This window comes from Pangasianodon hypophthalmus, chromosome 14 (assembly GCF_027358585.1).
Source record: "Pangasianodon hypophthalmus isolate fPanHyp1 chromosome 14, fPanHyp1.pri, whole genome shotgun sequence".
Taxonomy (NCBI): Eukaryota; Metazoa; Chordata; class Actinopteri; order Siluriformes; family Pangasiidae; genus Pangasianodon; species Pangasianodon hypophthalmus.
The window spans coordinates 15,266,992-15,278,940 of record NC_069723.1 but is presented as its reverse complement, the minus strand read 5'-3'; the positions used below and the strand labels follow the sequence as shown (position 1 = coordinate 15,278,940).

Here is an 11,949-nt window from a genome sequence, read left to right as displayed (position 1 = left end):
AGTAGTCTCCACACTTAGAATGTATATAGTAAAAATCTGGACAACTCTCAAGAGTAATGCATCCAAGTGTGTGTCTTAGACACATAGCACACTTCCTCAAATAAACGAGAGAGCTGAAGTAAAGAAAGAACTAAAGCAAGAACTAAAGTAAAGAAAGAGACAACTGTTTTAATATGCCCAAAGTAATAAAGCAAACATCCAGAAGCCTGAATAATGGGCTATTATTAATGTCAGCTACAGATATAAAGCCACTGTATATTAACATATGCCAGCATTTCATGCAACATTTAGTTTTCTAGAAATAAATGACCAAGCATTTGTATCACTGCAAGTTCCTTAATCATCAAACATTACGTGCTTCCAAATAAACATGATCATATGACCACACAACAAACAGGCTGTCACTGAGCTGATGAGGCAAGATGCAAACGTGTAAACTCAGCATGTTCTTTATTAAGAGCAAACCAGAGAGGGAGTTTGTGACGCTGTCAGAAACTTGTACTTCCCATAATAATTTAACTGAAAGTTTAATCACAGTGATGTTTAAAAAAATAGATATCACCCTTAAAAAAGTCCTTTAGTAAGAGATTATTATGAACAAAGGCAGTACACCAGAGAAATAGAACCAAATAAGTAGTTTTGAAATAAATAACTTGTTCTCTGTTGACATGGTTATTTTTTAAAACCAGGTTCTACTAGAAATAGGGATGACTTTTTTAAGTCTGATTTAACCTTGATATTTAAATAGGAAGTTTAATTAACAACACAGTAGCGTATGTCACAGGCTAATCTGGATAAAGAAGGATGGTTTTATATGCTAGTTTGGAAAACTAAAAGGTTATTTGCTTAAATATTTTTTGATCTCATTATCAGTTTAACACGTGTAGCTGAAGCTTTATATGGCATCTAATTACAGAGTCTATGTGAACAAAAAAAAAATCAGAAAGATAAGTTATCAAGGTCTGTGCGTGAAAGCAGAGAATTGTGTATTGGGACACATTTTGTGTGTGTGAGTGTGTGTGTGGGTGTGTGTGCGCGTGTACACGCACTGGTTATTCTCCCAGTCCCGTAGGGACTGCTATTAAAGTGATAAGATAAGAGTTGTGTATGCAGACCAGTCTGCTTGGTGCACGTCAGAGTCCCATGATGCTATGCAGATAGCTTTTGAACGTCAAGGGGGAACTTACATAAATCCCTTGCAACTAAGGCTTCAAGAGTATTTATGTGTACTTCCAAAACACGAAAACGACAGACAGATTTCAACACAAGCTTTATGTAGCATATTGAAGAAATTAATTTCCAAAGACTTACAAAAGTGTTTTTTTTTTTATTCTGATAAGACTATGTTTATTTTTAACTTCATATGCTATGAGGTTGACGCTGTGTTAGCTGAACGTAGAATTTAGACAGCTCCTTGAAAGTCAGAGGGCAGTTTGGTGCACTGGGACGATATGAGCTAGACCTCTGACTTCAGTTCAAAATCAGTGAGCCTTCTGTCAAGTTCCTAAAGACTGAGCCGCACTGCAAGATTTACACAATAGACCCCAGATGTAATAACAGATTTCACAGTCCTAGATCTTCCTTCAGTAATCAAATGCCCCCCACACTTTCAGATTATACTCACAAATCAGTGTCCTGAAACAAACATGTTGGACAAAAGTTCAATTCATTCATCGGTTACTTGTCTTTCATGCATGACCTTAACATTGTGTTTTCACACAAGACAATCAGTGTTCGTCCACTACAGGGTCATAGACAGTCATAAATATTTAACATGTTTAAAATCACGGCATCCATTACTGAGCTGTGAGTAGAACAAAGGGGCCCCACAGCACAGGTTCATCTGGGAAGCAGAACATTTAACTGTATACTTAAATGTATTTAACTTAACATTTAAGTATCAATTTATTCTTAATACTGTGTTGTTACCTGAATGATCCACAGCTGTGTTTTTTTGTTTACTGATAGTTGTTCAAGAGTCCCTTGTTTGTCCTGAACAGTTAAAGTGCCTGCTGTTCTTCAGAAAAATCCTTCAGGTCCCACAAATTCTTCGGTTTTCCAGCATTTTTTGTGTATTTGAACCCTTTCCAACAATGACTGTATGATTTTGAGATCCATCTTTTCACACTGAGGACAACTGAGGGACTCATATGCAACTATTACAGAAGGTTAAAACGCTCGCTGATGCTCCAGAAGGAAAAACAATGCATTAAGAGCCAGGGGGTGAAAACTTTTTGAATTTGAAGATCAGGGTAAATTTAACTTATTTTGTCTTCTGGGAAACATGCAACTATCTTCTGTACCCTCTGAAGGGCAGTACTAAAAGAAAAAATATGGTATTTAGGCAAAATAAGAAAAATGTACACATCTCCATTCTGTTCAAAATGTTTTCACCCAGCAGGCAGTTTAACTGTTCAGGACAAACAAGGGACTCTTGAACAACTATCAGTAAAAAAAAAACACAGCTGTGGATCATTCAGGTAACAACACAGTATTAAGAATCAGGGGGATGTAAACTTTTGAACGGGGTCATTTTTATAAATTCAACTATTATTTTCTCTTGTGGACTACATGTAAACATCTTTTATGTGAAATATCTTATTCAGGTCAGCACTAAATAAACAATAACATGCATTTTGTATGATCCCTCTTATTTTGGTAAAATAATAAACATTTTGCAGATTCTGAAAGGGGGATGTAAACTTCTGACCTCAACTGTACATGGTGGCACAGTGGCTTAGAGGTTAGCATGGGTGCCTCGCACCTCTGGGTGTGAATATGCGTGGAGTTTGCATATTCTCCCCTTGCTTCGAGGGTTTCTTCCCCAGTCCAAAGACATGCATTGTAGGTTGATTGGCATTTCCAAATTGTCCGTAGTGTGCGATTGTGCCCTGCAATGGGTTGGCACCCTGTCCAGAGTGTTCTCCGCCTTGTGCCCCAAGTTTTCTAGGATGACCCTGTGTAGGGTAAGGGGTATAGATGGATGGATGAATGGATGGATGGAAGTATATACAAGATGAAAATCTACTAACCCATTTGCCCCACCCTTACAATCATTACCAAGCAGTGCTTCTATAATGAGACAAGCACCATAATCTGAATATAGGCTTGGTAAACAAAGTACATAAAGTAGTAAAATCAGCTAAAATATCAACAGACTTACAAGTACTTTGTTTACCAGATTAGTCTAAAAAGTTGTAAAACAAGCTATATTGAGTGCTACAGTTTTGACACACGTCATGACTGGTGAGAATGAAACCAGACATTTTGATCTTATTATTTATAGCTTGTCATAGGTGCGAAAAACTGCACTAGACAAAAAAATAACTGAGTGCTACTTGAGGAAACAATCTTCATGTTTCACTTTGCAGCTTGCAGCCTTGCTTGCCTCTAAGCGGCAGTTCCTGTCACATGACCATTCAATCAGAGGTAGCTGTGAAACTGAAGCCTGTAGCCTAGGGCTTGTATAAGTCCATCCGGTGTGAACCCGTGTTCCCAGCCTGCTTACTCAGCTGGACTTTCTCACAGCAAGTTCATGTCAATAAACCCCCTATAATCTCCTCTTAAAGATTAAAGAGAGACAGAAACACAAAATCATGGCAAAGAAACACAGATTTCTCAGACAGGGGCCCTTCTGTTTTTTTTTTTGTTTTTTTTCTTTTGAACAGGGAGTGGCCAGAATGCTCATATGTTGCTCTTTGATGGCCATGATGCCCTTTGAGTTCAAAAGTCAGCATCAGGTTCAGACTGGCCTTTTTGTTTGGATACACAGCCCTCTGCACCCTTTCAAGTAATCTCCACTTGGGTTGTGGATAATGGTTTCAAGTAAGTGCCAGATCCTAAATAAGACAACTAAATGGCATAAAAAATAAACAGCATGACAAACCGTATACATACAGCTCACTACAGTAGTGGTATTCAAACTGTAAGGCAATAACTGGAATAAATTGGGAGGTTATGTATGACATTTCTTTACTCATAGATGCTGTTAAATATATATACACTGATCAGCCATAACATTAAAACCACTGATGGGTGACGTGAATAACAATGGTTATCTCACTAAAATGGCACCTGTCAAGGGTGGGATATACTAGGCAGTAATTAAACAGTCAGTTCTCAAAGTTGATGTGTTGGAAGCAGGAAAAATGGGAAAGCGTAAGGATCTGAGCAACTTTGACAAGGGCCAAATTGTGATGGCTACACAACTGGGTCAGAGCATCTCCAAAACGGCAGGTCTTTTGGGGTGTTCCCAGTATGCAGTAGTTAGTACCTACCAAAAGTAGTTCAAGAAAGGACAGCCAGTGAAATGCCTAGACGGTCATGGGAGCCCAAGGCTCATTGATGGATGTGGGGAGTTTGGTCCGATCCCACAGAAGAGCTACTGTGGGAGCAATGGAAGAAAGTGGCCTGGTCTGATGAATCATGCTTTCTTTTACATCATGTGAACAGCCGGGTGCGTCTGCATCGCTTACCTGGGGAAGGGATGGCACCAGGATGCACTATGGGAAGATGGCAAGCCGGTGGAGGCATTTTGATGCTCTGGGCAATACTTGGGTCCTGGCATTCATGTGGATGTTACTTTGACACGTTCCACCTACCTAAACATTGTTGAAGACCAAAACCACCCCTTCATGGCAACGATGTTCCCTAATGGCAGTGGCCTCTTTCAGCAGGATAATGCCCACTGCCACACTGCAAAAATTGTTCAGGAATGGTTCGAGGAATATGAAAAAGACTTCAAGGTGTTGACTTGGCCATCTGTGGGATGTGCTAGACAAACAAGTCCGATACATGGAGGCCCCACCTCGTACCTTAAAGGACTTAAAGGATCTGCTGCTAACGTCTTGGTGCGCAGATACCAGAGCACACCTTCAGAGGTGTTATGGTGTCCATGCCTCGACGGTTTGGACCTCTTTTGGCGGCACAATGGGGACTATGTATGCAGGCACCACATTGGCTGTGCTTTCGTCAGTGGATGTTCATGGATATCCCCTCCTCGGTTGGTCTTCAACACTTTCAGTCTTTTTGAATTTGTTAATAAGTTTGGCAACAGTGTCATGTGTGATGTGCTTGTGACAGCTTGCCAATCCAGCCAAGCCATGAGAATGATTTCCATATGTTCTTCTTTTGTCAAAGGCATTCTTAAAGGCTATCTGAAAAAAAAAAAATATATATATATATAAATTAAGCATGAAAAATTTTCGAAGACTAGATTTGCTAGAAAGTGTTAATTTCCCCTATGTAAGGAGACTTTTGGGACACCCTGTATATACTGTATATTGTTGATTTGACATATGTTAACAGCAAATGTGATGTGCATGCCAAAAAAGAAACCTTGTATTGATGCCATTCCGTCATTTAGCCTGGTTAGCACATTTATACCAGCCCCTCCTGTAGAGAAGCTTAGTTTAGGTGCAGACCACAAACATAGGCTATTTGGCTATAAACAGCAGAGCATGCTATGTTTTGTTACTGCCATGGAAACCTGTTTAGACATTACAGGAAAAGGTTTAATGCTGTTCCAGTGGTGGCTTCACCAAGTAAGTATCTTCGGGGTGCAGATAATACTGGAAGCAGTGTTTTGTGGCGACAAATGCACTACTGTTGCTTGTGCATTTTGTAGGTGTCGTGCAAACCACAAACATGCACTACTTGACTATAAACAGAAGAGCATGCAAAACCTTTGAGACTGTCATGGAAAAGCAGACTGTCCGGTAGCAGGTGAATATGGATTTACATCAGTTATTTTCAAGGGGGAGAGTCAACCTTTTTATGCGTATAGGTGTGGCAGCTTGGGAAAACCCTTCACATGGTGACATTTTGACATTTTCTACTGAAAGCTGGTTTGAAAGATTACAAAAACATCACCTGATCTTTTTCCAATCTTCAATTGTCCATTTTTGGTGAGCCTGTGCCCACTGTGTCCAGGAGATTTTCTGAAATACTCAAACCAGCCCTGGCACTAACAAACATGCCACAGTCAAAGTCACTGAGATCAACATTTTTCCTCATTCTTATATTTGCTGTGAACATTAACTGAAGCTTGATCTGTATCTGCATGATTTGTATCACATGGTTGGCTGATTGGATAATTGCATGAATGAGCAGGAGTAGAGGTGTTCTTATTAATGTGACTCTATATTTACATGCAAGTTAAGGATAATTGTGACTCCCGCTAATATTGTACATGATCATCCAAAACTGCCAGACAGAATTTATTTTATCGTTACCAGGGTTGTGTATAAGGTTATTGTTATCAATATTGTGTACAATTGGCAATCACTAAGTCTTAGTGTAGTAGCCAGTAGAAAATGTTTTACAGAAATAACCATGCTGAACTTTACATGCTGCAAAGCACTGCATGCAGCCTCCTTCCTGCAAAACTCCTCTAACAGGAAAGAAGACAAAAACCAGCAAAGGTTTTTTTAACATTTTTAACTATGGAACTAGATTTACCTACCTAAAATATTTGTTAATACAGCCCATAACATTACGTTATTCTATCAGTACTATTTTGAGATAAAGTGATCTGACTTTTTGTCATGAAAACTCTGTGTACAGCGTAAAATTCTTCTTAAATAGTCATACTATAGTGATACAAAGGTTGTAGAAGAAATAATCCAATTGTTTGGGAAATGTTTTATTAATCTATTAATCTATCAATAATAACTCCCTGGATCTGTCAATTCCGGACATACGTTCATCACTCTCATAACTGCATAAGACTTACCAAGTTTTACTATAATTAATAAGAAAAAAAATCATAGTGGTTACCCGGTGATATGTTTAAGGCTAATAACTGAATAATTAGCTGGGACATTAGGAGTTATAAAGTCTCCTGTCTATTTATGGTGTCTCTATATTCAGCACAGTGCTTTAGAGGCAATATGATACATTGACGCATGTGGAAAAAATACATATTTGTTTAAAGACACTGGAACAAGATTGGGTAATGATTAGAAGGTTATACAACATAGTAAATAACAAATTAAACATTATAATATCATTATAACTAAGTAAATAATTGTTTGGCGTACATATTCGATATATAATCACAGTAATCACTCAACCTAAGTCATGGGCATCCAGCCACAATTTTAGTATTTGGTATATTCCACATATTCAGAACTAAATGTTGAAGATCAGGCAGTCAGACAGTCTCCCGACTCAGGCCTCCTACACGCTGGTACTCATTTGTGCCAGAGCAGTGATTCGAACTGATGAAGTCTGACCAAAACAGGATGGTGCTTTTTTTTTTTTTTAATCCCTGCTAAGAGCATACTCTTATTGGGTTTGGCTCTATTAGCTATCTGAACCACCTACATGCACTGTACACCACAATAACACACTTTGAGACATAATTTCCATCTGCTATGCTTTTTACTCACAAATGTCAATAGCAGGTGTTAAACCTGAGCACTCAGGAAAGAGAGGAAAAAATATGACTACATCATATACTGTGCCTCCAGAGAGTATTCACCCTCTAGTGATTATCTGTTTTCTGTACTGCGACATTTTAATTTAAGTATATTAGAATGGGATCTTTTTGAAGTGATGTTGTATTCACCCCCTTCCTTTTAACAGTCTCACTTAGAACTAGTATTTAATTTCCTTGAGCACTCACATTAAATATGTTAAACAGGGTACACCTATGTTAATTTCAAATCTACCTGTGGCCAATTGTATGGTTGCACAGTGAATAACTTTGCGAGGTCTCACAGCTCAAATCCCAAATGAGATCGGCTCTGCTGTCATTAGGACCAAGGAACTGCCCATGAAGCTTCATGTTGGGGTTGTTAAGAGGAAAAAAAAAAGATGGAGAAGGGTATAAGAAAAGATCAGCACAGCTTTAAACCCTCTTAGAAGCACTGTGAAATCCATTTTAACATAGTGGAAAAAATATGGCACAACCCAGACACTACCAAGATCAGGCCGTCCTTGAGTACATGAGCAAGAAGGGCAACTGTCAGAGAAGTGTCCAAGAGGCGAGCTATGAGCTATAGGAGAACCTCTTCAGAGATATGGCCTCTATGGGAGAGTGGCCAGAAGGAAACCACTTCTGAGAAAGGCTAACATAAAGGTACGTCTGGAGTTTGCTAGTAAGGTATGTCACAAAATCTGAGAACTTTTGGAAAAAGATTTTGAGCCATTTGGTCTTAAGGAAAAGCTTTATGTTTAATGGAGACCAAATACAGCCCAACACCCAGGTAACACCATTCCTATCATCAAGGATAGTGGTGGTAGCGTCATGTTCTGGGGTTGCTTTTCAGCAGGTAAAAAAAATTGCTTTGAGGAATGGGAGAAAATGCCAAAATCAAAATGTGCAACACAGATAGAGAAATATCTGAGACAGCTCAAAGCTCTAATTGCTACAAAAGGAAATTATACTAAGTATTGACACCCTTGGAGGGTGTATACTTACCAGTTTATCAGTGTTTAGATTTTTTTTAAAATAATTCTCTAAATAACATACATCTAAATAATATATTATAAATGCAGCAAATAAAAAAAAAAATTCAAATGCAGCAGATAAAAATCTCACTTTAATATTTTAAAATACTTAAATTTGATGTTGCAACACAGCCACAACCACGACATGCATACTCTTATAATTAAAGCATGCCATGCATAGAAGACCCATGATTTCTACAACTCGATGTCAAGGGTTCAAATTCTTCTGCCTGCTCTGGGTGATGTGTATCTGTCTGAAATGTCAGAGCAGCTGCTTCTGACTTAGTAGTCACCAGGAAGAAAGGGTGGCACTTTGCCAATAGACACTCCCTTCCACTGAACAAGCACCAGAAAGCTAGTCATCTTAAAAACTTCTCTATAGCAGACTATAGAGAGTCTGCTGCTTTTTGTAAGCTCATTATAGACAGAATAATTCAGAATTATCATTACTATTACTGAAGTGTGATTTACACACTTGTGATTTTTTTTGTGATTTTTTTGTCATTCATTTTGTGATAACTGAGTAACATGTTCTGACTCATTTGAGTCTTGCATGTTAGAGAAGAAAGCTGTCAGTTTTAGATACTACTGTGGGCCAACCAACTATCTCCATATAACCCAGCTGTAACAATTAGCAAATGACTGATATAAAAGACTTATATATGATTAATATATGTAAAATAAAGTTAAAATATCACAACAGAGTTGTCAGAGTTGATTCTGTTTATTCTGTATTTGTATTTTGACATCTGGCTTTCATCATGTACATGGTGTTTAATGAAAGAAATACCCTATAATACTGTATTATTTATTTTAAATGTTTTTATTAAACGTATGCGTAACAGAAAAAAACAGTGCATTAGAAAATGTGAGCTAATGCCAATGCACATTAACACTGTAGCATAAAGTGCTAAAAAAAAAAAAAAAAAAAGACTTTTCATGAATTAACACTATGACACATCAGGATATTAAGATTCTGTCATTAATATTTATTTGTAAAAAATCATTCAAAGCCCCAATCAGGAATGATTGTATCATTAACAAGTTTTAGTAGATTTGTTGTCCCCAAAACTGTCTTGCTAGTTGTATCAGTTTCAGACTGGGACTCAGATCAGGACTTGAAGCCAATTTTCATTATTTTTTTATTATTATTATTTTTAAATACTATTACAATGTCCTGGTAAGATTAATTCACCAACTTAAAAAGGCAAGTGCAATAAGGTCTGTGTTTTAAGTAATCCTGCTCTATGGTATCCAAAGTAAACTAGTTACAGTTTCTGTATCTTGAAAAAAAAGAAGCTTTTTCTGAAGTTAAATACTTTATTTTAGATGGATATTTTCACACATTCAATCCAGGACTGACATCATGCATATTTTGCAGGGTGTAAAAACACTATTTAGGGGGCAGAGTCCACTAACTGAGGTGATATTTTAAAATAAAATTACACAGACTTTTCTGAACACTGTAGCAACAATTTTAACTGTCCATTAACTGAGCAGATATTTGTACAAAATATCCAACAGTTTAAAGAGTCGTGAAGTCTCCTCATGCAATGGACTCTTGCAGTGAACTGAAGAACATCTTGTTTGTAAGGGTCCTCAGGCTGAAATTAAGGCTGGAGCTTGTCTCTGATTGCAACGCTTCGGAGTACTTCATGTCACAGTTTGTGCCTATCTGTGACTTCCTCCTTATGGAGTTTTGTATAGTTTCTGAGGTAAAATAGTACACGATAGGGTCAAAGCAACAGTTGGTTACAGCTATGCACAAGGCGATTGGATAAATGGTCCTGACCACAGTTTCGGCTGCACAGCCTTCCAAGGTTTTGGTGCGCACCAGTGAGTAAAACACGAGGTTGACATTATAAGGAATGAAACAGAAGCAAAAGATAAATAGGTGCACCATTATCATACGTAAGATCTTCGTTTTGTTAAGCTTCCCACCTCGAGTGACTGCCCGTGGCCTCCTCAGAGTCTGAAGAACCATTGCAGAACAGACAACATTAAGGAGCAGTGGTATGAAGAAACCCACAGTCTCTATGAAAATCACCACCTTGGATAGATGAGACTTCCACTGCTTTGAGGAGAAGTTCTCAAAGCAGAACTGGGCAGAGGAGTTGTCACTTTGGCGGGGGGTAGAGTCCAGCAAGAAGCCTGTTGGCAGACTACCCGAGAGCACCAGCACCCATACTGCTACGCATACTATCTTAGCATTGCGCTTGGTCCGAAGTTCCCGTGAACGGAGAGGGTAAACGATGGCCAAGAACCGGTCCACACTGATGCAGGTGAGAAAAAGGATGCTGCCATACATATTTGTGTAGAATAGAGAGACTGACAGCTTGCACAGCAAACCACCAAACGGCCAGTCCTGCCGAATGAAATAAAAAACCCGCAATGGTAGCGTGAGAACAAACAGCAGGTCTGACACCACCAGGTTCATCATATAGGTTGTCGTTTCATTACGAACTTTCAGCGTGCAGGAAAAGATGTACATGGCTATTACGTTCATAATAAGTCCCACCACAAAGACAATGCTGAACACTGTGCTGTAGAGCGGATACTTGAATCCGTCATTCTTGGTGCACCCTTGATTAGTCTGGTCCGAGCTGTTAGAACTGTTCCAGTTGCTGAATTGGAAGCTGTCCCATTGTGGAGATGTATTGTCCATCTGTAAGGTGATGTTGTGCATCCCTACAGGAAAGAAAGGTATTGTATTGGGTAGAAATTATACAGCAGATATATTGTGGAGGGAATTCCCTTGATGCAGGATCCAGAATGAATGGTTGGTAGGACACAAAGCAAAAGGGAACAGAAGCATTCCTTTAAAGTGTCTTTGACCAAAATGCTCTTGCTGCTCGGGACACAGAGATCTCTTTCATATGCTTGCTTTCAGGGCAGCATGCCGTTGCAAGCATTCAAACGCTTCCCCTCAGCATTCTTCAGTAGAGACACTGGGGTGAAAGCAGTCCTCCCTAGAGACAGGAGACAAGCTGTAGCTTCCGCCTCTCCTCCCCCCTTCTTTACCCCTCTGCCCTTTGCGTATTCACCCCAAAGGTAAGGAGCTTGTGCCGTACTCACTCAGAATCTCCAGCTCAGACAACTGTCTGTGACAATTCATTTAGTCCATGAGAATCATGCAGAGCCACAAGTCAACAATGGTAAAATAAAGTCTATTGAAATATATCTTCCAGAAGACAAAACATTACATCAATCCAAAATCACTGACTATAGTATATCCAAAGTGATCCAGTAGCTGTTACTCCTTGTGTTTTGAAATATTCCAACACTTCAAGTAGTCTCTTTTGTTTTGTGCAATCAGACAGCTGGTCCTGTTTAAGCAAAGGCACGCTGAAAGCACCTGCGGACTACAACACGCTGTGCTCCCGCAGCATGGATCCAACGCAGTGCCTCAGCATTACTCCCTGAGTGTATGACAATGTGAACTCACTACTTCTCTTCTCTTCAGGCTATTTCCTGCCCTCTGCCCCACCCCTCTCT

At 39.0% G+C, this 11,949-nt stretch overlaps 1 protein-coding gene across 1 annotated transcript; it reads right to left on the bottom strand.

Annotated features, from left to right (window-relative positions):
• Positions 1 to 8,630: 8,630 nt before the first annotated feature.
• On the bottom strand, positions 8,631 to 11,949 carry lpar6a (lysophosphatidic acid receptor 6a). Its single transcript, XM_026935105.3, has one exon. It carries the CDS (start codon positions 11,138 to 11,140, stop codon positions 10,001 to 10,003), a length of 1,140 nt encoding a protein of 379 aa, XP_026790906.1. The 5' UTR covers positions 11,141 to 11,949; the 3' UTR covers positions 8,631 to 10,000.